The 27,472-nt window shown below is 46.5% G+C and overlaps 3 protein-coding genes across 8 annotated transcripts in view; 2 read left to right on the top strand and 1 right to left on the bottom strand.

The window, feature by feature from the left end:
- LOC115188924 (WD repeat domain phosphoinositide-interacting protein 2-like) overlaps positions 1-6,755 on the top strand; it is a 46,501-nt gene extending 39,746 nt beyond the window's left edge. Inside the window, exons 12-13 of the mRNA XM_029747757.1 lie at positions 2,964-3,061; positions 6,549-6,755. Of these exons, the coding sequence (XP_029603617.1) occupies positions 2,964-3,061; positions 6,549-6,664 (214 nt within the window). The 3' untranslated portion in view covers positions 6,665-6,755. The remainder of the gene's footprint in view (positions 1-2,963; positions 3,062-6,548) is intronic.
- LOC115188923 (AP-5 complex subunit zeta-1) overlaps positions 1-27,472 on the bottom strand; it is a 389,472-nt gene that overhangs the window by 132,640 nt on the left and 229,360 nt on the right. The gene's annotated exons all lie outside the window — the stretch shown is intronic.
- LOC115188928 (E3 ubiquitin-protein ligase SMURF1-like) overlaps positions 25,481-27,472 on the top strand; it is a 31,735-nt gene continuing 29,743 nt past the window's right edge. Inside the window, exon 1 of one of the 2 annotated variants that reach the window (XM_029747764.1) lies at positions 25,481-26,143. In XM_029747764.1, the coding sequence (XP_029603624.1) occupies positions 26,089-26,143 (55 nt within the window). In that variant the 5' untranslated portion in view covers positions 25,481-26,088. The remainder of the gene's footprint in view (positions 26,144-27,472) is intronic. The other variant, XM_029747762.1, reaches the window with a different exon arrangement.

Here is a 27,472-nt window from a genome sequence, read left to right as displayed (position 1 = left end):
CACTGATGAAACAACACAGGTAACAGTGATGAAACAACACAGGTAACATTGATGAAACAACACAGGTAACACTGATGAAACAACACAGGTAACACTGAAACAACACAGGTAACACTGATGAAACAACGCAGGTAACACTGAAACAACACAGGTAACACTGATGAAACAACACAGGTAACACTGATGAAACAACACAGGTAACACTGACGAAACAACACAGGTAACACTGAAACAACACAGGTAACACTGAAACAACACAGGTAACACTGAAACAACACAGGTAACACTGGAACAACACAGGTTACACTGAAACAACACAGGTAACACTGAAACAACACAGGTAACACTGAAACAACACAGGTAACACTGGAACAAAACAGGTAACACTGAAACAACGCAGGTAACACTGAAACAACACAGGTAACACTGGAACAACACAGGTAACACTGGAACAACACAGGTAACACTGATGAAACAACACAGGTAACACTGAAACAACACAGGTAACACTGAAACAACACAGGTAACACTGATGAAACAACACAGGTAACACTGATGAAACAACACAGGTAACACTGATGAAACAACACAGGTAACACTGATGAAACAACACAGGTAACACTGGTGAAACAACACAGGTAGCACTGAAACAACACAGGTAACACTGATGAAACAACACAGGTAACACTGAAACAACACAGGTAACACTGAAACAACACAGGTAACACTGATGAAACAACACAGGTAACACTGACCGTAACACAGGTAACACTGATGAAACAACACAGGTAACACTGAAACAACACAGGTAACACTGATGAAACAACGCAGGTAACACTGAAACAACACAGGTAACACTGATGAAACAACACAGGTAACACTGACGAAACAACACAGGTAACACTGAAACAACACAGGTAACACTGAAACAACACAGGTAACACTGAAACAACACAGGTAACACTGGAACAACACAGGTTACACTGAAACAACACAGGTAACACTGAAACAACACAGGTAACACTGAAACAACACAGGTAACACTGGAACAAAACAGGTAACACTGAAACAACGCAGGTAACACTGAAACAACACAGGTAACACTGGAACAACACAGGTAACACTGGAACAACACAGGTAACACTGATGAAACAACACAGGTAACACTGATGAAACAACACAGGTAACACTGAAACAACACAGGTAACACTGAAACAACACAGGTAACACTGATGAAACAACACAGGTAACACTGGTGAAACAACACAGGTAGCACTGAAACAACACAGGTAACACTGATGAAACAACACAGGTAACACTGAAACAACACAGGTAACACTGAAACAACACAGGTAACACTGATGAAACAACACAGGTAACACTGACAGTAACACAGGTAACACTGATGAAACAACACAGGTAACACTGAAACAACACAGTTAACACTGAAACAACACAGGTAACACTGATGAAACAACACAGGTAACACTGACAGTAACACAGGTAACACTGATGAAACAACACAGGTAACACTGAAACAACACAGGTAACACTGAAACAACACAGGTAACACTGATGAAACAACACAGGTAACACTGATGAAACAACACAGGTAACACTGACAGTAACACAGGTAACACTGATGAAACAACACAGGTAACACTGATGAAACAACACAGGTAACACTGATGAAACAACACAGGTAACACTGATGAAACAACACAGGTAACACTGAAACAACAAAGCTAACACTGAAACAACACAGGTAACACACTGAAGAAACAACACAGGTAACACTGAAACAACACAGGTAACACTGACAGTAACACAGGTAACACTGATGAAACAACAAAGGTAACACTGATTAAACAACACAGGTAACACTGACAGTAACACAGGTAACACTGATGAAACAACACAGGTAACACTGAAACAACACAGGTAACACTGATGAAACAACACAGGTAACACTGATGAAACAACACAGGTAACACTGACAGTAACACAGGTAACACTGATGAAACAACACAGGTAACACTGAAACAACACAGGTAACACTGAAACAACACAGGTAACACTGATGAAACAACACAGGTAACACACTGATGAAACAACACAGGTAACACTGATGAAACAACACAGCTAACACTGAAACAACAAAGCTAACACTGAAACAACACAGGTAACACTGAAGAAACAACACAGGTAACACTGATGAAACAACACAGGTAACACTGAAACAACACAGGTAACACACTGATGAAACAACACAGGTAACACACTGATGAAACAACACAGGTAACACTGAAACAACACAGGTAACACTGAAACAACACAGGTAACACTGAAACAACACAGGTAACACTGATGAAACAACACAGGTAACACTGATGAAACAACACAGGCAACACTGATGAAACAACACAGGTAACACTGATGAAACAACACAGGTAACACTGATGAAACAACACAGGTAACACACACTGATGAAACAACACAGGTAACACTGAAACAACACAGGTAACACTGAAACAACACAGGTAACACTGATGAAACAACACAGGTAACACTGACAGTAACACAGGTAACACTGATGAAACAACACAGGTAACACTGAAACAACACAGGTAACACTGAAACAACACAGGTAACATTGATGAAACAACACAGGTAACACTGATGAAACAACACAGGTAACACTGAAACAACACAGGTAACACTGAAACAACACAGGTAACACTGAAACAACACAGGTAACACTGATGAAATAACACAGGTAACACTGATGAAACAACACAGGTAACACTGAAACAACACAGGTAACACTGGTGAAACAACACAGGTAACACTGGAACAACACAGGTAACACTGATGAAACAACACAGGTAACACACACTGATGAAACAACACAGGTAACAGGTAACACACTGGTATATGAAATGAAATCATTCTGTGTTGCTCAGGTTGGACGGCAGTGCTGAGCCGCCCAATGAGATCCTGGAACAGGGGTCACATGACCGACCCCTTACTGCACAGGCCTACAACACTGCTGGGATGAAAGGTACACGCCCAGGGCGCCGTTAGTCAAATTGCCCCGGACAACCGCTAGGCTACCTGGGCCGGCAGGTAGAGGGGCCGGCGGGGAGAGGGGCCGGCGGGGAGAGGGGCCGGCGGGTAGAGGGGCCTGCGGGTAGAGGGGCCGGCGGGGAGAGGGGCCGGCGGGTAGCCTAGTGGTTAGAGGGGGGGGGGGCAGGTAGCCTAGTGGTTAGAGGGGGGGGGCAGGTAGCCTAGTGGTTAGAGGGGGGGGCAGGTAGCCTAGTGGTTAGAGGGGCCGGCAGGTAGCCTAGTGGTTAGAGGGGCCGGCAGGTAGCCTAGTGGTTAGAGGGGGGGGGGCAGGTAGCCTAGTGGTTAGAGGGGCCGGCAGGTAGCCTAGTGGTTAGAGGGGGGGGGCAGGTAGCCTAGTGGTTAGAGGGGGGGGCAGGTAGCCTAGTGGTTAGAGGGGGGGGCAGGTAGCCTAGTGGTTAGAGGGGCCGGCAGGTAGCCTAGTGGTTAGAGTGGGGGGCAGGTAGCCTAGTGGTTAGAGTGGGGGGCAGGTAGCCTAGTGGTTAGAGGGGGGGGGGCAGGTAGCCTAGTGGTTAGAGGGGGGGGCAGGTAGCCTAGTGGTTAGAGTGGGGGGCAGGTAGCCTAGTGGTTAGAGGGGGGGGGCAGGTAGCCTAGTGGTTAGAGGGGGGGGCAGGTAGCCTAGTGGTTAGAGGGGGGGGGGCAGGTAGCCTAGTGGTTAGAGTGGGGGGCAGGTAGCCTAGTGGTTAGAGGGGGGGGGCAGGTAGCCTAGTGGTTAGAGGGGGGGGCAGGTAGCCTAGTGGTTAGAGGGGGGGGGCAGGTAGCCTAGTGGTTAGAGGGGGGGGGCAGGTAGCCTAGTGGTTAGAGGGGGGGGGCAGGTAGCCTAGTGGTTAGAGGGGGGGGCAGGTAGCCTAGTGGTTAGAGGGGTGGGCAGGTAGCCTAGTGGTTAGAGCGTTGGGTCAGTAATCCCTGGTTCGAATCCCCGAGCTGACAAGGTAAAAATCTGTCGTTCTGCCCCTGAACAAGGCAGTTTCTTTAATGTTTTATGTAACCTTTATTTAACCAGGCAAGTCAGTTAAGAACAAATTCTGATTTACAATGACAGCCTTGTAGTAGTAGTACTGAACTTACTGACAGAAGTTGGTCTGGTAGCAGCAGGGTATCCAGCAGGGTATCCAGCAGGGTATCCCAGCAGGGTATCCCTCCACTTGGTCTGGTAGCAGCAGGGTATCCCAGCAGGGTATCCCTCCACTTGGTCTGGTAGCAGCAGGGTATCCAGCAGGGTATCCCTCCACTTGGTCTGGTAGCAGCAGGGTATCCAGCAGGGTATCCAGCAGGGTATCCCAGCAGGGTATCCCTCCACTTGGTCTGGTAGCAGCAGGGTATCCCAGCAGGGTATCCCTCCACTTGGTCTGGTAGCAGCAGGGTATCCAGCAGGGTATCCCTCCACTTGGTCTGGTAGCAGCAGGGTATCCAGCAGGGTATCCCAGCAGGGTATCCCTCCACTTGGTCTGGTAGCAGCAGGGTATCCCAGCAGGGTATCCCTCCACTTGGTCTGGTAGCAGCAGGGTATCCGGCAGGGTATCCCTCCACTTGGTCTGGTAGCAGCAGGGTATCCCTCCACTTGGTCTGGTAGCAGCAGGGTATCCAGCAGGGTATCCCTCCACTTGGTCTGGTAGCAGCAGGGTATCCCAGCAGGGTATCCCTCCACTTGGTCTGGTATCAGCAGGGTATCCCAGCAGGGTATCCCAGCAGGGTATCCCTCCACTTGGTCTGGTAGCAGCAGGGTATCCAGCAGGGTATCCCTCCACTTGGTCTGGTAGCAGCAGGGTATCCCAGCAGGGTATCCCTCCACTTGGTCTGGTAGCAGCAGGGTATCCCAGCAGGGTATCCCTCCACTTGGTCTGGTAGCAGCAGGGTATCCAGCAGGGTATCCCTCCACTTGTTCTGGTAGCAGCAGGGTATCCCAGCAGGGTATCCCTCCACTTGGTCTGGTAGCAGCAGGGTATCCAGCAGGGTATCCCAGCAGGGTATCCCTCCACTTGGTCTGGTAGCAGCAGGGTATCCCTCCACTTGGTCTGGTAGCAGCAGGGTATCCAGCAGGGTATCCCTCCACTTGGTCTGGTAGAAGCTGGGTATCCCAGCAGGGTATCCCTCCACTTGGTCTGGTAGCAGCAGGGTATCCCTCCACTTGGTCTGGTAGCAGAAGGGTATCCTAGCAGGGTATCCCAGCAGGGTATCCCTCCTTGTGGTCTGGTAGCAGCAGGGTATCCCAGCAGGGTATCCCACCACTTGGTCTGGTAGCAGCAGGGTATCCCTCCACTTGGTCTGGTAGCAGCAGGGTATCCCAGCAGGGTATCCCTCCATGTGGTCTGGTAGCAGCAGGGTATCCCTCCACTTGGTCTGGTAGGAGCAGGGTATCCCAGCAGGGTATTCCAGCAGGGTATCCCACCACTTGGTCTGGTAGCAGCAGGGTATCCCTCCACTTGGTCTGGTAGCAGCAGGGTATCCCGGCAGGGTATCCCTCCATGTGGTCTGGTAGCAGCAGGGTATCCCTCCACTTGGTCTGGTAGCAGCAGGGTATCCCACGACTTGGTCTGGTAGCAGCAGGGTATCCCAGAAGGGTATCCCTCCATGTGGTCTGGTAGCAGCAGGGTATCCCAGCAGGGTATCCCTCCACTTGGTCTGGTAGCAGCAGGGTATCCCAGGAGGGTATCCCACCACTTGGTCTGGTAGCAGCAGGGTATCCCTCCACTTGGTCTGGTAGCAGCAGGGTATCCCAGCAGGGTATCCCTCCATGTGGTCTGGTAGCAGCAGGGTATCCCTCCACTTGGTCTGGTAGGAGCAAGGTATCCCAGCAGGTATCCCAGAAGGGTATCCCTCCACTTGGTCTGGTAGCAGCAGGGTATCCCAGCAGGGTATCCCTTCACTTGGTCTGGTAGCAGCAGGGTATCCCGGCAGGGTATCCCTCCACGTGGTCTGGTAGCAGCAGGGTATCCCTCCACTTGGTCTGGTAGCAGCAGGGTATCCCGGCAGGGTATCCCTCCACGTGGTCTGGTAGCAGCAGGGTATCCCTCCACTTGGTCTGGTAGCAGCAGGGTATCCCAGCAGGGTATCCCGAGCAGGGTTTACCAGCAGGGTTTCCCAGCAGGGTTTCCCAGCAGGGTTTCCCAGCAGGGTATCCCAGCAGGGTATCCCAGCAGGGTATCCCAGCAGGGTATCCCAGCAGGGTATTCCCAGCAGGGTATCCCAGCAGGGTATCCCAGCAGGGTTTCCCATCAGGGTTTCCCAGCAGGGTTTCCCAGCAGTGTATCCCAGCAGGGTATCCCAGCAGGGTATCCTAGCAGGGTATCCCAGCAGGGTATCCCAGCAGGGTATCCCAGCAGGGTATCCCAGCAGGGTTTCCCAGCAGGGTTTCCCAGCAGGGTATCCCAGCAGGGTATCCCTCCACTCTGACTCTTGACCTCTATCCCATGTCCTCTCCTCAGGTTACTGTGAGGAGGCGGGTGTAGTGGGAGGGGCGGGACTAGAGGATGACCTCAGCGATCTGCGATTGGACGATGAGAATGAGGAGCAGCCGCCACTCATCCTGGAGACGGACTGACTGACGGCTACAGAAACCAATCAGAGAGCCCCTCTGGTGCTGCTAGGAACATGTAACATGGAGGGTGGGATTAAAAACTCTCAGCGTTCAACAGCGCCTCTGTCCGTCTGTCTGTGGATGTACACATGTTTCTCCCTCCCTCTCTGTCTTACCCCTCCTCCCTCTCTGTCTTACCCCTCCTCCCTCTCTGTCTTACCCCTCCTCCCTCTCTGTCTTACCCCTCCCTCTCTGTCTTACCCCTCCTCCCTCTCTGTCTCCCTCCCTCTCTCCTCTCTCTCTGTCTCCCTCCTCCCTCTCTGTCTCCCCCTCCCTCTGTCTCCCTCCTCCCTCTCTGTCTCCCCCCTCCTCCCTCTCTCCTCCCTCTCTGTGTCCCTCCTCCCCCCTCTCTCCTCCCTCTCTGTCTCCTCCCTCCTCCCTCTCTGTGTCCCCTCTCTCCTCCCTCTCTGTCTCCCCTCCTCCCTCTCTGTCTCCCCCCTCCCTCTACCTGTGCAGGTGACTCTGTAGCTTTGCATGTACATGTGCCAAGACCAGAACGCTACGCAACGCTCTAACAAGGACCTCTGAAGTGTGTGTGTGTGTGTGTGTGTGTGTGTGTGTGTGTGTGTGTGTGTGTGTGTGTGTGTGTGTGTGCTGGGCATGTACATTAGCATACGTTAGCTTCCCCAGTCGCTTACTGGCTACCCAATCAGATGAAGGCTCAGTGGACAAGCCCTGCCCCCTCTCTCTGAGGCCTTCAGACATTGGCAGATGAAATCGATTGACAGATCAGTCAGACCAGTGTCTGATCGGGTGAGGAATTGAATTCCGTCATTTCTCTGAGGTGTGTGTTTTAATCCATAGACATAGAGGACTCATCATGTGTGTATATAACCTGTTTTAGCATGGACATTGCCATCATCCACCATTTTAAAGTAGTCAACTGGGTGGGGATTCCTATTGGGTTGTAAACTTCGATGGTGCTGATTCCTCCATCAGGGCTGTAGCTCAGGGATGTTTAGCCAATAGAGGCCTACATTCCTGGAGGTGATGTCTGATTGGTCAGAAAACAACAGGTAGTGACGTCATCAAGGCGGGGCATGTCCACTGGGTCTCGTCGGACACACGCCTTCCCATGATCCTCTGGGGGTGAGGTGGAGCGGCTAGACGGACAGGGGGTCACGTGACCAGACGTTTTCTAATGATTCGTGGTTTTTTTTGTATAAAATGTTGAAACGGTGTCGATCGTGAAATAAATAAAATAAATAAAGTTCATGTTGATGTAACAGACATGTCTCTCCGTCCTTCATGTTGATGTCCTTTCTCTCTCTCCCTCTCTCTCCCCTCTCTCTCTCTCTCTCTGTCTCTCTCTCTCTGTCTCTCTCTCCTCTCTCTCTCTCTCTCTGTCTCTCTCTCTCTCTCTCTCTCTCTCTGTCTCTCTCTCTCTCTCTCTCTCTCTCTCTCTCTGTCTCTCTCTCTCCTCTCTCTCTCCTATCTGTCTCTCTGTCTCTCTCTCTGTCTCTCTCTGTCTCTCTCTCTCTCTCTCTCTCTCTCTCTCTCTCTCTCTCTCTGCTCTCTCTCTCTCTGTCTCTCTCTCTCTCTCTCTCTCTCTCTCTGTCTCTCTGTCTCTGTCTCTGTCTCTCTCTGTCTCTCTATTAGAGGACTCAAAACAAACTACAAATGCATCCAAGGAGTTTTGTAGAGTCACAAGCTTGATGTAGTCATTGCATGCAAGGGATATGGGCCCAAATATATATAATATATATATATATGGAGGTAAAATAGTGCCTTAAGTGTACAGGCATGTAACGTATGATTTGCACCTGTAAAATATAAGCTGCACTTGTATAATCAGTTTTGGGACTTCTTTTCGACATTAATGCAACACTCGAAAGGGTTAGTAACGTGTTTTGTGAAGAATACTTGGAAACGTAACTTGATATGTGAATAAATTTAAAATCAAATTTGCAAGAATGCAACTCTTTTTTTACTAAACCTGAGAGTAGGTGTCTCCTCTACACAGCGATGCGCCTGGTGAATCTTCTGTGAGTCAGAACTACATTTGCAGATGTCCAATCTGTGCTCTCTGAGTTGTGTTACTAATTTACTGACTGACTTAACCTCTGCCAAAGTGTTTTGTAGTAGTAAAACATAAATGATATGCTTGTAAGAGCTGTTCTTCAAGCAGCAGCAGCAGAGGAAAAACACCACAGCTCTGATAGGCCAAGGTTTTTACTTCTACTGACCAATCAGGTAAAGTGTTGTCATTCTAGAATGTCCTTTGACGTTTCGAGGTTCCGGTCTGGAGGTGCGCTGCTTTACACTGTTAAATATGAATAATATTTGTTAAAATTACTAGCAAAATAATGTAATGCCGTTGGCCTGTGGGTAAGGTTTATGACCCCCCCCATAAATACCTTTCTCTCTTCCCCTCTCTCTCTGACTCTACTGAAGGACTCTTGAAAAGCCTTTGTTAAACATAAAGAGTCTGGGAACATCAAACAAGTGGGGGGAAAGGAACCATATTTCGGTAATAGAACCAGTTGAAAATATGCATTGGTACTTAATGAATATGATGTCAGATCAGTTGGCGTCTGGGACATTAAGACTGATGACAGGACGACATAAACTGTACCTGGGAAAGTCCACACATTCTAGTTATCAGATTCACATGGAATTGTTGTGCAATTTAAATGTTTAAATATGAAACTATTTGTGAAAAGATGAAATGTAATTTAGCTTCTTAATAATGAGAGAACGGGTTGTCATAGAGTAAACTATGCTCAACTCAGTAGGCCCCGCCCATGTGAACAGACATTGGTTATAAACTATAATGGTTATAAACTATAATGGTTATAAACTATTATAAACTATTCACCGGACGTGCTACCTGTCCCAGACCTGTTGTCCCAGACCTGCTGGAACCCTGACCTGTTCACTGGACGTGCTACCTGTCCCAGACCTGCTGTTTTCAACTCTCTAGAGACAGCAGGAGCGGTAGAGATACTCTCAAAGATCGGCTATGAAAAAGCCAACTGACACTTACTCTTGTGTTACTGACTTGTTGCACCCTCGACAACTACTATGATTATTATTATTTGACAATGCTGGTCATTTATGAACATTTGAACATCTAGGCCATGTGCTGTTATAATCTCCACCCGGTACAGCCAGAAGAGGAATGGCCACCCCTCATAGCCTGGTTCCTCTCTAGGTTTCTTCCTAGGTTTTGGCCTTTCTATGGAGTTTTTCCTAGCCACCGTGCTTCTACACCTGCATTGCTTGCTGTTTGGGGTTTTAGGCTGGGTTTCTGTACAGCACTTTGTGATATCAGCTGATGTAAGAAGGGCTATATAAATTGATTTGATAAACTATGAAACACGCCCTTCTCTCCCCCTCCTATATAAAGCCCTTGGCGAAAATGTAACTTTCTGTTTCGAGGACGTTAGGGCGACAGTCCTACGTTAAAAGGGCTCAGATAATAAGCTGTTCCAAGGACGTGTGGACTTGAGGTCCCCATGTTGAAAGGACAAAGACCACCTACAGAACTAAGCCAACCTCAGCAAGAATCTAACGAAATTAGCATCGAATTTCAATGTGACGGTGACGACCTACACCCTGGATGGATGAATATACTATACCAGCCAGAATATAGCATGAGCTTAAAGTATGGCAACTTGGTATTAATTTTGAACTCTTATTCACTAAAGAAGTGATACCTCCTAGCCGTCGCGTTAGCGCAGCAACTGTAGACGTGGGCTAGGAGAGGACGGACAGAGTAACTGTCCTACCACACGACAACAGTACTACCAAGTATCCATTCTACCACCAGAGATCCATGCTGGATAAAAAAAAACGGCCTTCCGTCGACAACCAATCTACCGAAGCGCAGCTCAGAGTAAATATTTATTGCATTCACCTTAATTCAATTGGCCGGTAATTTAGAATGCATAAGATAATGTATTTACGAAAGCTTAGCTTCTCCCTTTGTTCCTCAGTCTTCCCGCTCTTTCACTCAAACCCCTCCCCCTTTTCTTTGTGTAACCAGCCGCTATATCGGCTCCGTTCACCAGGTCCATCAATGTATGATTCATTCTGTGTAGATGTAATTCTGTGTGATTAGTTAGGTATTTAGTAAATAAATAATTAAACCAAATGTTCTATTGCTGATTCAACTTGTTAGCCAGAGTTTCGTGAAGATTACCAAGAATGTACAACTTTCAGATGAGACTAAATAAGGTGAGGATTAAATATTGACTGCTACTGACGTAAAATATTACTAGGTCTTTAAGAGTTTATTCGGAAGATAACAGCTCTATAAACACTCTTTCGTGGTGCCCCGACTTTCTAGTTAATTACATTTACATGATTAGCTCAATCAGGTAATATTAATTACAGAGAAATGATTTTATAGAATAGCAACAATAATATTCAGAGGATTTAAAATATACAGCAAGGCGTTGATGAGGAAGATGACGGGAAGAATTAAAACAAGTGTTTCCACATAGCATAACCACTACAAAGCTGATGCTAGCTAGCTAGCTAGCAAGCATTAGAACCTTCTGGCTAGCCTGTATCTAGGTTTTTTTTTTGGGTCACTTGCAGATGAGCAGTGGAGCCATATGGTTTTCTGACCCTGTCCTCATTTTTGTTATCTCTGTACCTGAAGATACTACCTTCAGTTACTTACCTGAAGATACTTACCTTCAGTTACTTACCTGAAGATACTTACCTTCAGTTACTTACCTGAAGATACTTACCTTCAGTTACTTACCTGAAGATACTTACCTTTAGTTTAGTTACTTACCTTTAGTTACTTACCTGAAGATACTTACCTTTAGTTACTTACCTGAAGATACTTACCTTTAGTTACTTACCTGAAGATACTTACCTTTAGTTTAGTTACTTACCTGAAGATACTTACCTTTAGTTACTTACCTGAAGATACTTACCTTTAGTTACTTACCTGAAGATACTTACCTTTAGTTACTTACCTTAAGATACTTACCTTTAGTTACTTACTGGAGATACTTACCTTTAGTTACTTACCTGAAGATACTTACCTTTAGTTTAGTTACTTACCTGAAGATACTTACCTTTAGTTTAGTTACTTACCTGAAGATACTTACCTTTAGTTACTTACCTGAAGATACTTACCTTTAGTTTAGTTACTTACCTTAAGTTACTTACCTTTAGTTACTTACCTGAAGATACTTACCTTTAGTACTTTACCCTGAAGCTACTTACCTTTAGTTTAGTTACTTACCTGAAGATACTTACCTTTAGTTCAGTTACTTACCTGAAAATACTTACCTTTAGTTTAGTTACTTACCTGAAGATACTTACCTTAAGTTACTTACCTGAAGATACTTACCTTTTAGTTACTTACCTGAAGATACTTACCTTTAGTTACTTACCTGAAGATACTTACCTTTAGTTTAGTTACTTACCTAAAGATACTTACCTTTAGTTTAGTTACTTACCTGAAGATCTGTGGCTACCTGTACATACTGAAAACCTGTGGAATAAAGTCTTGTTTTTTACTCTTTATGCCAGAGTCTGTGTTCGTTTAACTACAGTGAGTGATGCTCGTCTCCCGTACAGCCTCAAGCTAAGCTTTCGCTGTCCCTACGACATCAACCAGCTAGCTATAATACCTGAGCCCCTGATCGTGCAGCCGATCCGCCTGTAGCTGTGAACCCCTGGGCTGATTTCACCGGGCATTCTTCCTTGTCCCAGACCCCTGCTGATCAAGCTTAGCCAGGTCGTCACTGTGCTTCTGCCTCTGCATTGCTTGTTCATTGAGGGTTTTAGGCCGGGTGTCTGTAAAGCCCTTTGTGACTGTTGATCAGGGCGGTCCTGATTAACGTCAGATCAATAGTCATACATTTGGAACAACAACAGTGAGTGTTGTGTTTGGGTTGTATAATTCTTATTTTGCTAATGTGAACGTTTAGCTGGTCCGGAGTGGACTACATTTGAATTGAAATGATTCGCTCGGATGACAACCATCCATCATGCAATGCACCACCACTTTTATAAAGAACACTCTTAAATCAAATCAAATGTATTTATATAGCCCTTCTTACATCAGCTGATATCACAAAGTGCTGTACAGAAACCCAGCCTAAAACCCCAAACAGCAAGCAATGCAGGTGTAGAAGCACGGTGGCTAGGAAAAACTCCCTAGAAAGGCCAAAACCTAGGAAGAAACCTAGAGAGGAACGAGGCTATGAGGGGTGGCTAGGAAAAACTCCCTAGAAAGGCCAGAACCTAGGAAGAAACCTAGAGAGGAACCAGGCTATGAGGGGTGGCTAGGAAAAACTCCCTAGAAAGGCCAGAACCTAGGAAGAAACCTAGAGAGGAACCAGGCTATGAGGGGTGGCCAGTCCTCTTCTGGCTGTGCCGGGTGGAGATTATAACAGCACATGGCCAAGATGTTCAAATGTTCATAAATGACCAGCAGGGTTAAATAATAATAATCATAGTAGTTGTCGAGGGTGCAACAGGTCAGCACCTCAGGAGTAAATGTCAGTTGGCTTTTCATAACCGATCATTGAGAGTATCTCTCTTAAATCTATTGTACATGGAACAACAAGGTTTTCTATGTATTCATGATTAATATTCCCCAGGGATTTGTCTGCCATTGTAATCCTTGGGTGGGCCACCTAAACTGACATTCAGGTGACCAAAGTCCAAACAGTGTAAAGATTTAAAATCAGATGCCGGGGTTGAAGCTGTGGGCAAACTATGCCACCATCAGGACCAACTGGACACATCGCCCTAGGAGGAGCTACTGCTATACCACCATCAGGACCAACTGGACACATCGCCCTAGGAGGAGCTACTGCTATGGAGCCATCAGGACCAACTGGACACATCGCCCTAGGAGGAGCTACTGCTATACCACCATCAGGACCAACTGGACACATCGCCCTAGGAGGAGCTACTGCTATACCACCATCAGGACCAACTGGACACATCGCCCTAGGAGGAGCTACTGCTATACCACCATCAGGACCAACTGGACACATCGCCCTAGGAGGAGCTACTGCTATACCACCATCAGGACCAACTGGACACATCGCCCTAGGAGGAGCTACTGCTATACCACCATCAGGACCCAACTGGACACATCGCCCTAGGAGGAGCTACTGCTATGGAGCCATCAGGACCAACTGGACACATCGCCCTAGGAGGAGCTACTGCTATGGAGCCATCAGGACCAACTGGACACATCGCCCTAGGAGGAGCTACTGCTATACCACCATCAGGACCAACTGGACACATCGCCCTAGGAGGAGCTACTGCTATACCACCATCAGGACCAACTGGACACATCGCCCTAGGAGGAGCTACTGCTATGGAGCCATCAGGACCAGCTGGACACATCACCCTAGGAGGAGCTACTGCTATACCACCATCAGGACCAACTGGACACATTGCCCTAGGAGGAGCTACTGCTATACCACCATCAGGACCAACTGGACACATCGCCCTAGGAGGAGCTACTGCTATGGAGCCATCAGGACCAACTGGACACATCGCCCTAGGAGGAGCTACTGCTATGGAGCCATCAGGACCAACTGGACACATCGCCCTAGGAGGAGCTACTGCTATGGAGCCATCAGGACCAACTGGACACATCGCCCTAGGAGGAGCTACTGCTATGGAGCCATCAGGACCAACTGGACACATCGCCCTAGGAGGAGCTACTGCTATGGAGCCATCAGGACCAACTGGACACATCGCCCTAGGAGGAGCTACTGCTATGGAGCCATCAGGACCAACTGGACACATCGCCCTAGGAGGAGCTACTGCTATACCACCATCAGGACCAACTGGACACATCGCCCTAGGAAGAGCTACTGCTATGGAGCCATCAGGACCAACTGGACACATCGCCCTAGGAAGAGCTACTGCTATACCACCATCAGGACCAACTGGACACATCGCCCTAGGAGGAGCTACTGCTATGGAGCCATCAGGACCAACTGGACACATCGCTCTAGGAGGAGCTACTGCTATACCACCATCAGGACCAACTGGACACATCGCCCTAGGAGGAGCTACTGCTATACCACCATCAGGACCAACTGGACACATCGCCCTAGGAGGAGCTACTGCTATGTCACCATCAGGACCAACTGGACACATCGCCCTAGGAGGAGCTACTGCTATGCCACCATCAGGACCAACTGGACACATCGCCCTAGGAGGAGCTACTGCTATACCCCCATCAGGACCAACTGGACAAACATCGCTCTAGAGGAGCTACTGCTATGGAGCCATCAGGACCAACTGGACACACCGCCCTAGGAGGAGCTACTGCTATGGAGCCATCAGGACCAACAGGACACATCGCCCTAGGAGGAGCTACTGCTCTACCACCATCAGGACCAACTGGACACATCGCCCTAGGAGGAGCTACTGCTATGGAGCAATCAGGACCAACTGGACACATCGCCCTATGAGGAGCTACTGCTATACCACCATCAGGACCAACTGGACACATCGCCCTAGTAGGAGCTACTGCTATGGAGCCATCAGGACCAACTGGACACATCGCCCTAGGAGGAGCTACTGCTCTGGAGCCATCAGGACCAACTGGACACATCGCCCTAGGAGGAGCTACTGCTATGGATCCATCAGGACCAACTGGACACATCGCCCTAGGAGGAACTACTGCTATGGAGCCATCAGGACCAACTGGACACATCGCCCTAGGAGGAGCTACTGCTATACCACCATCAGGACCAACTGGACACATCGCCCTAGGAGGAGCTACTGCTATGTCACCATCAGGACCAACTGGACACATCGCCCTAGGAGGAGCTACTGCTATACCACCATCAGGACCAACTGGACACATCGCCCTAGGAGGAGCTACTGCTATGGAGCCATCAGGACCAACTGGACACATCGCCCTAGGAGGAGCTACTGCTATACAACCATCAGGACCAACTGGACACATCGCCCTAGGAGGAGCTACTGCTATACCACCATCAAGACCAACTGGACACATCGCCCTAGGAGGAGCTACTGCTATGGAGCCATCAGGACCACCTGGACACATCGCCCTAGGAGGAGCTACTGCTATGGCACCATCAGGACCAACTGGACACATCGCCCTAGGAGGAGCTACTGCTATGCCACCATCAGGACCAACTGGACACATCGCCCTAGGAGGAGCTACTGCTATGGAGCCATCAGGACCAACTGGACACATCGCCCTAGGAGGAGCTACTGCTATACCACCATCAGGACCAACTGGACACATCGCCCTAGGAGGAGCTACTGCTAAGGAGCCACCATCAGGACCAACTGGACACATCGCCCTAGGAGGAGCTACTGCTATACCACCATCAGGACCAACTGGACACATCGCCCTAGGAGGAGCTACTGCTATGCCACCATCAGGACCAACTGGACACATCGCCTTAGGAGGAGCTACTGCTATGGAGCCATCAGGACCAACTGGACACATCGCCCTAGGAGGAGCTACTGCTATAACACCATCAGGACCAACTGGACACATCGCCCTAGGAGGAGCTACTGCTATACCACCATCAGGACCAACTGGAGACATCGCCCTAGGAGGAGCTACTGCTATGGAGCCATCAGGACCAACTGGACACATCGCCCTAGGAGGAGCTACTGCTATGGAGCCATCAGGACCACCTGGACACATCGCCCTAGGAGGAGCTACTGCTATGGAGCCATCAGGACCAACTGGACACATCGCCCTAGGAGGAGCTACTGCTATGGAGCCATCAGGACCAACTGGACACATCGCCCTAGGAGGAGCTACTGCTATGGAGCCATCAGGACCAACTGGACACATCGCTATAGGAGGAGCTACTGCTATGGAGCCATCAGGACCAACTGGACACATCGCCCTAGGAGGAGCTACTGCTATGGAGCAATCAGGACCAACTGGACACATCGCCCTAGGAGGAGCTACTGCTATACCACCATCAGGACCAACTGGACACATCGCCCTAGGAAGAGCTACTGCTATGGAGCCATCAGGACCAACTGGACACATCGCCCTAGGAAGAGCTACTGCTATACCACCATCAGGACCAACTGGACACATCGCCCTAGGAGGAGCTACTGCTATGGAGCCATCAGGACCAACTGGACACATCGCCCTAGGAGGAGCTACTGCTATACCACCATCAGGGCCAACTGGACACATCGCCCTAGGAGGAGCTACTGCTATACCACCATCAGACCAACTGGACACATCGCCCTAGGAGGAGCTACTGCTATGTCACCATCAGGACCAACTGGACACATCGCCCTAGGAGGAGCTACTGCTATGCCACCATCAGGACCAACTGGACACATCGCCTTAGGAGGAGCTACTGCTATGCCACCATCAGGACCAACTGGACACATCGCCCTAGGAGGAGCTACTGCTATGGAGCCATCAGGACCAACTGGACACATCGCCCTAGGAGGAGCTACTGCTATGGAGCCATCAGGACCAACTGGACACATCGCCCTAGGAGGAGCTACTGCTATACCACCATCAGGACCAACTGGACACATCGCCCTAGGAGGAGCTACTGCTATGGAGCCATCAGGACCAACTGGACACATCGCCCTAGGAGGAGCTACTGCTATACCACCATCAGGACCAACTGGACACATCGCCCTAGGAGGAGCTACTGCTATGGAGCCATCAGGACCAACTGGACACATCGCCCTAGGAGGAGCTACTGCTATGCCACCATCAGGACCAACTGGACACATCGCCCTAGGAGGAGCTACTGCTATGGAGCCATCAGGACCAACTGGACACATCGCCCTAGGAGGAGCTACTGCTATGGAGCCATCAGGACCAACTGGACACATCGCCCTAGGAGGAGCTACTGCTTTACCACCATCAGGACCAACTGGACACATCGCCCTAGGAGGAGCTACTGCTATACCACCATCAGGACCAACTGGACACATCGCCCTAGGAGGAGCTACTGCTATACCACCATCAGGACCAACTGGACACATCGCCCTAGGAGGAGCTACTGCTATACCACCATCAGGACCAACTGGACACATCGCCCTAGAAGGAGCTACTGCTATACCACCATCAGGACCAACTGGACACATCGCCCTAGGAGGAGCTACTACTATGGAGCCATCAGGACCAACTGGACACATCGCCCTAGGAGGAGCTACTGCTATGGAGCCATCAGGACCAACTGGACACATCGCCCTAGGAGGAGCTACTGCTATACCACCATCAGGACCAACTGGACACATCGCCCTAGGAGGAGCTACTGCTATACCACCATCAGGACCAACTGGACACATCGCCCTAGGAGGAGCTACTGCTATACCACCATCAGGACCAACTGGACACATCGCCCTAGGAGGAGCTACTGCTATGGAGCCATCAGGACCAACTGGACACATCGCTCTAGGAGGAGCTACTGCTATGCCACCATCAGGACCAACTGGACACATCGCCCTAGGAGGAGCTACTGCTATACCACCATCAGGACCAACTGGACACATCGCCCTAGGAGGAGCTACTGCTATGGAGCCATCAGGACCAACTGGACACATCGCCCTAGGAGGAGCTACTGCTATACCACCATCAGGACCAACTGGACACATCGCCCTAGGAGGAGCTACTGCTATGCCACCATCAGGACCAACTGGACACATCGCCCTAGGAGGAGCTACTGCTATACCACCATCAGGACCAACTGGACACATCGCCCTAGGAGGAGCTACTGCTATACCACCATCAGGACCAACTGGACACATCGCCCTAGGAGGAGCTACTGCTATGGAGCCATCAGGACCAACTGGACACATCGCCCTAGGAGGAGCTACTGCTATACCACCATCAGGACCAACTGGACACATCGCCCTAGGAGGAGCTACTACTGTGGAGCTGCTACTTACAACGCTTGCCAAATATCACAACTCAAAATTAAAACAGATCATCCAATATGCATATTTTGGACTATTTTTAATTATGTTCACTACTTTAAAATGTCTTCTTCTCCAGGACCGTTTGACCAATAGGCACCAAGTTTGTTATATTTATGGATGACATCTTCCAACGCAATATTTTACAACAATATGGCCACAATAAGACAATATTTACAACAATATGGACACAATAACACAATATTTACAACAATAACACAATATTTACAACAATATGGACACAATAAGACAATATTTTACAACAATATGGCCACAATAACACAATATTTACAACAATATGGCCACAATAACACAATATTTTACAACAATATGGCCACAATAAGACAATATTTACAACAATATGGCCACAATAACACAATATTTACAACAATATGGACACAATAACACAATATTTACAACAATATGGCCACACAAACACAATATTTACAACAATATGGAAACAATAAGACAATATTTACAACAATATTTACAACAATAACACAATATTTACAACAATATGGCCACAATAACACAATATTTACAACAATATGGACACAATAAGCCAATATTTTCCAAGACTCAACAACAATATGGCCACAATAAGCCAATGCGCTTGACTGATGAGTGATTTTTCCTGTCTAACAGTGCCCCCATGTGGCCAAACTGAACCATACTTTACAGGTTAGCTAGACTGATGAATGTTTATTGGTCAGTAGCGGCCATGTTGTTTGACATACTATTGTGGAAAATATTGCGAATGAGCGAGCTTGGTCCATAGATGCCACATGTCAAAGTTCATCCAGATCGGCACAGTGGTTTCAGAGATGTCATTTAAGTGTTTTTTTCACAAAATTCAAAATGGTGGATAAATCCATTATGGCGGGCCTCATGGGTCTGTGAGGTAAAAGTGTTCCTTGTGAGGAGAGGGACCCGATGCACTGAATTTCAGGACTCTGGGTCATATGGGGTGAGGGACCTTTCAAAGTTTTCCATTTCAAACACCCGTTATATAGCGCCACCTTGTGGTCAATTGGCACGGTATTGTACGAGAGGGTGTGGGACTATGGGCTTTTACCATCATGTCAAGTTTCACCTTCCTCTGTCTTACCATCTCACGGGAATTTGCATGTTGATTTTCCTCGCAAGAAGAACCAATTATAATAATAATAATAATAATAATTAAAGCAGCATTGCCAGGGTTCAAGCTGTGTGCCCACTGTGCCACAATCAGGAATAATTTGACTAATTTCCTTAGGATATGTCACGTCCTGACCAGTAATAGGGGTTATTGGTTATTGTAGTTTGGTCAGGACGTGGCAGGGGGGTATTTGTTTAGAGTGATTCGGGGTTTGTTGGGCTATGTAAGAGGTGTGTTTGTTTTATGTGTTTCGGGGTTTGTGGTTAATGTTATATGTTAGTATATTTCTATGTTCGTTCTAGTCTTTCTATTTCTATGTTTAGTTAATGGGGGTTGACCTTCAATTGGAAGCAGCTGCTCCTCGTTGCTTCTAATTGAAGGTCCTATTTAAGAGGGGTGTTTTTTCTGTGGGATTTTGTGGGTAGTTGTTCCTTGTTTAGTGTTTGTTGCACCTGACAGGACTGTTTCGTTTTTTTCCTTTTTTTGTAAACGTATTTATTTGTTTCTCCTTCTTTAAAATAAAAAGAAGATGAGTATAAACATTCCCGCTGCGTTTTGGTCTGATCCTTACGACAACCGTGACAGGATGAGTTACTTCCGTACTATTTACCACGCTTGCCAAATATCAGAGTTTAAAATCAAACTGATCATATGATTTGCTTTGATGTATTTTGGACCATTTTCAATGACGTTGACTACTTTAAACATCTTCTCCAGAGCCGCTCGACCGATAAGAACCACATTTGGTAAATATTTTTATTTATTATGAATCACCATTAACTGTTGCCAAGGCAGCAGCTCCTCTTCCTGGGGTCCAGCAAAATTAAGGACGTTTTGAAAACATTATAATACATTTCACAATACATTTAGTGTGTTACCTCAGACCACATATCTACAATACATTTAGTGTGTTACCTCAGACCACATATCTACAATGCATTTAGTGTGTTACCTCAGACCACTACTACCACATATCTACAATACATTTAGTGTGTTACCTCAGACCACATATCTACAATACATTTAGTGTGTTACCTCAGACCACATATCTACAATACATTTAGTGTGTTACCTCAGACCACATATCTACAATACATTTAGTGTGTTACCTCAGACCACATATCTACAGTAGTCCAGGTGTGACAAAACTAGGGCCTGTAGAACCTTCCTTGCTGATAATGTTGTTAAGAAGGAAGATCAGCACTTTATTATGGACAGACTTCTCCCCATCTTAGCTACTGTTGTATCAATATGTTTTGACCATGACAGTTTACAATCCAGGGTTACTCCAAGCAGTTTAGTCACCTCAACTTGCTAAATGTCCACATTATTCATTACAAGAGTTAGTTTAGTTGAGGTTTAGGGTTTAGTAATTGATTTGTCCCAAATTCAATGCTTTTAGTTTTTGAAATATTTAGAACTAACTTATTTCTTGCCACTCACTCTGAAACTATCTGCAGCTCTTTAAATGTTGTAGTCATTTCAGTCGCTGTAGTAGCTGACGTGAACAGTGTTGAGTCATCCACACACATAGAACATCCACACACATTGGCTTTACTCAAAGACAGTGGCATGTCATTAGTAAAGATTGAAAAAAGTAAGGGGCCTAGACAGCTACCCTGGAGAATTCCTGATTCTACCAATAAGGGGCCTAGACAGCTGCCCTGGGGAATTCCTGATTCTACCAGTAAGGGGCCTAGACAGCTGCCCTGGGGAATTCCTGATTCTACCAGTAAGGGGCCTAGACAGCTGCCCTGGGGAATTCCTGATTCTACCAGTAAGGGGCCTAGACAGCTGCCCCGGGGAATTCCTGATTCTACCAGTAAGGGGCCTAGACAGCTGCCCCGGGGAATTCCTGATTCTACCAGTAAGGGGCCTAGACAGCTGCCATGGGGAATTCCTGATTCTACCAGTAAGGGGCCTAGACAGCTGCCCTGGGGAATTCCTGATTCTACCAGTAAGGGGCCTAGACAGCTGCCCTGGGGAATTCCTGATTCTACCAGTAAGGGGCCTAGACAGCTGCCCCGGGGAATTCCTGATTCTACCAGTAAGGGGCCTAGACAGCTGCCCTGGGGAATTCCTGATTCTACCAGTAAGGGGCCTAGACAGCTGCCCTGGGGAATTCCTGATTCTACCAGTAAGGGGCCTAGACAGCTACCCTGGGGAATTCCTGATTCTACCAGTAAGGGGCCTAGACAGCTGCCCTGGGGAATTCCTGATTCTACCAGTAAGGGGCCTAGACAGCTACCCTGGGGAATTCCTGATTCTACCAGTAAGGGGCCTAGACAGCTGCCCTGGGGAATTCCTGATTCTACCAGTAAGGGGCCTAGACAGCTGCCCTGGGGAATTCCTGATTCTACCAGTAAAGGGCCTAGACAGCTGCCCTGGGGAATTCCTGATTCTACCAGTAAGGGGCCTAGACAGCTGCCCTGGGGAATTCCTGATTCTACCAGTAAGGGGCCTAGACAGCTACCCTGGGGAATTCCTGATTCTACCAGTAAGGGGCCTAGACAGCTGCCCTGGGGAATTCCTGATTCTACCAGTAAGGGGCCTAGACAGCTACCCTGGGGAATTCCTGATTCTACCAGTAAGGGGCCTAGACAGCTGCCCTGGGGAATTCCTGATTCTACCAGTAAGGGGCCTAGACAGCTGCCCTGGGGAATTCCTGATTCTACCAGTAAAGGGCCTAGACAGCTGCCCTGGGGAATTCCTGATTCTACCAGTAAGGGGCCTAGACAGCTGCCCTGGGGAATTCCTGATTCTACCAGTAAGGGGCCTAGACAGCTGACGTTTTCCAGCAGCAGATTATGCTCTATCATGTCAAAAGCTTCACTGAAGTCTAACAAAGCAGCCTTTTCTTTTCAACCTAATGCATCTATACCAAACACAACCTAATGCATTTACTCCCCCTATACCCTATCTATACCCTAATGCATTCACTCCCCCTATACCCTATCTATACCCTAATGCATTTACTCCCCCTATACCCTATCTATACCCTAATGCATTTACTCCCCCTATACCCTATCTATACCTAATGCATTCACTCCCCCTATACCCTATCTATACCTAATGCATTTACTCCCCCTATACCCTATCTATACCAAACACAACCTAATGCATTCACTCCCCCTATACCCTATCTATACCTAATGCATTCACTTCCCCTATACCCTATCTATACCAAACACAACCTAATGCATTCACTCCCCCTATACCCTATCTATACCCTAATGCATTTACTCCCCCTATACCCTATCTATACCCTAATGCATTCACTCCCCCTATACCCTATCTATACCTAATGCATTTACTCCCCCTATACCCTATCTATACCTAATGCATTTACTCCCCATATACCCTATCTATACCTAATGCATTTACTCCCCCTATACCCTATCTATACCTAATGCATTTACTCCCCCTATACCCGAATGCATTTACTCCCCCTATACCCTATCTATACCCTAATGCATTCACTCCCCCTATACCCTATCTATACCCTAATGCATTTACTCCCCTTATACCCTATCTATACCTAATGCATTCACTCCCCCAATACCCTCTCTATACCTAATGCATTTACTCCCCCTATACCCTATCTATACCTAATGTATTCACTCCCCCTATACCCTATCTATACCCTAATGCATTTACTCCCCCTATACCCTATATATACCCTAATGCATTTACTCCCCCTATACCCTATCTATACCAAACACAACCTAATGCATTCACTCCCCCTATACCCTATCTATACCTAATGCATACACCCCCCTATACCCTATCTATACCCTAATGCATTTACTCCCCCTATACCCTATCTATACCCTAATGCATTTATTCCCCTTATACCCTATCTATACCCTAATGCATTTACTCCCCCTATACCCTATCTATACCGTAATGCATTCACTCCCCCTATACCCTATCTATACCCTAATGCATTTACCCCCCCTATACCCTATGTGTCCAATCTATACCAAAAAACAACCGAATGCCAAAGGAATGGGCTTGTGTGTGATCATTTAGTTTGTGCAGTAAACAGCATTATGAGAGACTCCTTTGTTCCACAGCTAATCACACTAATGAACACTGCAACAAACCCAAAGCAGCTAAAACTACTAAACTAATCCATGCAACCTAACATTTTCTCTCATTTACCCTCTCTCTCCTTCCTTCCTTCCTTCCTTCCTTCCCTCCATTCCTTCTCTCTCTTCTTTACCCTCTTCCCTCCTTTCTCTCTCTCTCCTTTACCTTATTTTCCTTCCTTTCTCTCTCTCTTCCATAATTTCTTTCGTTCTCTCTCTTCTTTACTCTCTCCTTCCTTCCATTCCTTCTCTCTCTCTCTCCTTACTCTTTCCTCCTTCCCGCCTCCTTCTCTCTCTCTCTCCTTACTCTTTCCTCCTTCCCGCCTCCTTCTCTCTCCTTGCCGTTCACACTTTAAAAAAAAACATTTATCCTAAACATTCCGATTCCCGAGCACGCCTATGTTTCCAGAGCCGAGGAAGTATTAGCCATGTAACTTCAGGACATGCCTGTTTGAGCCAGTCCAGAACATAGAGATCCTATCAAATTACTAGAGGGGATGTGTCGTAAACCGTCAACCTTCCAGAATGGGGTGAAAATTGCAGCCATATTGGTCAGGGAGAAATCCAAACCATTCAAATTGGAACGATGGTATAATCCAGATGTTTCTTATGCATTAAAATAAAAAGCATGTGATATCAGAAATGGTGTAATATAATTATTGTCAACCTAAAATATTGTAATTTATACCATGGCATTGTTGAATGCTCATTTCTGAGTGGCTTGAATGGCATTCTAAAGTGTGCTTTATTTCCCTTTATAGACTGGGTGGTTCGAGCCCTGAATGTATCCAGGCTCTCCGCGTTGCGTCGGGTTTGTTTGTTTGGTTACCAAGGCAACTACTGTAGCTATCTAGAAAAGTGGATGTTGGAACACATTTCTAAAGACAAAACAAACACATTTCTAAAGACAAACAAACACATTTCTAAAGACAAACAAATACATTTCTAAAGACAAAACAAACACATTTCTAAAGACAAAACAAACACATTTCTAAAGACAAACAAACACATTTCTAAAGACAAACAAACACATTTCTAAAGACAAAACAAACACATTTCTAAAGACAAACAAACACATTTCTAAAGACAAACACATTTCTAAAGACAAACAAACACATTTCTAAAGACAAACAAACACATTTCTAAAGACAAACAAACACATTTCTAAAGACAAACAAACACATTTCTAAAGACAAACAAACACATTTCTAAAGACAAACACATTTCTAAAGACAAAGCAAACACATTTCTAAAGGCAAAACAAACACATATCTAAAGACAAACAACCACATTTCTAAAGACAAACAACCACATTCTAAAGACAAAACGAACACATTTCTAAAGACAAACACATTTCTAAATACAAACACATTTCTAAAGACAAACACATTTCTAAAGACAAACAAACACATTTCTAAAGACAAACAAACACATTTCTAAAGACAAACACATTTCTAAAGACAAACAAACACATTTCTAAAGACAATGAACAATGTGGAAGGTACTGTATGTTCCACGACGCTCTAGTGGAGTGGAACTAACCTTCCACCGAGTTGCATTATTTTCCAGAGAATGCATAGAGCCCCGAGTTGATTGTCCCTTTTATACCGTGGCTATAATTTAACACATTTGCTGCTAGAAATGTGTTTTGTTTGTCTTTAGAAATGTGTTTGTTTGTTTTCCATAGAATGCATTGCCACTCATTAATTATACCTTACGTAATTATAAATACAATTTATGGGTTTTATACAAATTTTCTTTATAGTAAAAGACCATAAATGTCCATTTTTGTTTGTTGGCTGTTGTGGATTGACTGTATTGTTTGAATGGGATGTTAGAATTTTAATTAAAATAAATAATGGAATCAATCCTCTAAAACAGGCTGGCCAGCTAGCTAAAACACATACAGTACAGATAAATGATTTACATTCATTATTTTTTTCCCACAATATCTTATCACAGCACTGGGAAACCATAGTTGCTCGACTCCCTGACCAACATGGCTGACCTTTAGACAATCATATATAGGGATCCCCTCCTTTAACCATTCTAGTATTCTAACTTTATAGTCCAGAGACACCGAAAATGTCCGTCTGTGTTGCGGCTTGTTCGGGACGGGGGACTTCGCCTGGAAATAATACACATTTCCCCTTGAGAAAGACAGAAACAAGCCACATATTCTAACAACCTAGAGGTCCAATATCCTCAGGAGGAGTGTTGGAGTTGGTTGTATTGAAGCAGGAGTTTACAACAACTGTTCTTCCGTTGTGATGTCGGGTCCCGGGTCTCGGAGAAACGGGTCCAGCATCAAAATCCGCCTGACAGGTAAACTATAACGGTAGATAACTAAAACGTTTTACGGTTCATTTTGTGTTTTTTGGGATTAAAAACCCCCCGGTAACGGATAAAATCCACTGGACAGACCTGTCATGGCGATGGCTACATCAACATCCGGTTCTTCTATTTACTAACATCTTAACGTACAATATAGGTAACGTTAACTAGTACTAGTTAGTTAAAAAAATAAAATAACTAAACAACCAAACGGATGAGGATAACTAGTTCGTGGATATTTAACTAGTACATTTTAGATGTGATATTCGCCTGTTTAACAAGCTAGTTAGTGTCTGTCATGTCCAAGGTGTTTTTACTAGGTTAACTAACGGGAATAGTTAGTTAGGTTAGTTAGTTAGGTTAGCCATGACCTGAATGCTAATCCGACGGGACAAACAACAGACAACAACTGTTTAGTCGACTATCTGACACGGTGGCCTAACCAGACCTAAACATTAGCCCTTTCTAGACTAACCAGGAGTTATTCCTGCTAACTACCTTCCCCTCTATAACTGACCTGCTCTCTACATTACCTACATATCTAACCTGGCTAATCAGCTAGCGTTTACAGATGTAGCTAGCTAGCTAACTACTTCCCCTCTATAACTGACCTGCTCTCTACATTACCTACATATCTAACCTGGCTAACCAGCTAGCGTTTACAGATGTAGCTAGCTAGCTAACTACCTTCCCCTCTATAACTGACCTGCTCTCTACATTACCTACATATCTAACCTGGCTAACCAGCTAGCGTTTACAGATGTAGCTAGCAAGCTAACTACTTCCCCTCTATAACTGACCTGCTCTCTACATTACCTACATATCTAACCTGGCTAACCAGCTAGCGTTTACAGATGTAGCTAGCTAGCTAACTACCTTCCCTCTATAACTGACCTGCTCTCTACATTACCTACATATCTAACCTGGCTAACCAGCTAGCGTTTACAGATGTAGCTAGCTAGCTAACTGATCTCAAAACCACCTAGTTGGCAGGGTTTCTACAGCAAATTAAGCCTCTAAACTAAGTTGACTAATGTATACTCAGTAACGTTGGCTAATACCTAGATAGTTTGTTCATGGTTAGTTAGTAGTTGGCCAATAACGTTAGTTAGCCAGATAGTTCATCTGCTGGCTGTGTTTTTAGCGAGCATGTCACACCCAGAGTGTTGCTGTGTGATCCAGAGGACGAGGCTCAGTCCAGACTGCAGAAAGACATCACTCATCTCCATCTGAATAGAGGCCCAGCCAGTCTGAATAGAGGCCCAGCCAGTCTGCATGGCTGCCGTTAACTACTACATGAATAGAGGCCCAGCCAGTCTA

Source organism: Salmo trutta, unplaced genomic scaffold, assembly GCF_901001165.1.
Source record: "Salmo trutta unplaced genomic scaffold, fSalTru1.1, whole genome shotgun sequence".
In the NCBI taxonomy this organism is placed as follows: Eukaryota; Metazoa; Chordata; class Actinopteri; order Salmoniformes; family Salmonidae; genus Salmo; species Salmo trutta.
This window is presented reverse-complemented; position numbering and strand designations above follow the sequence as displayed.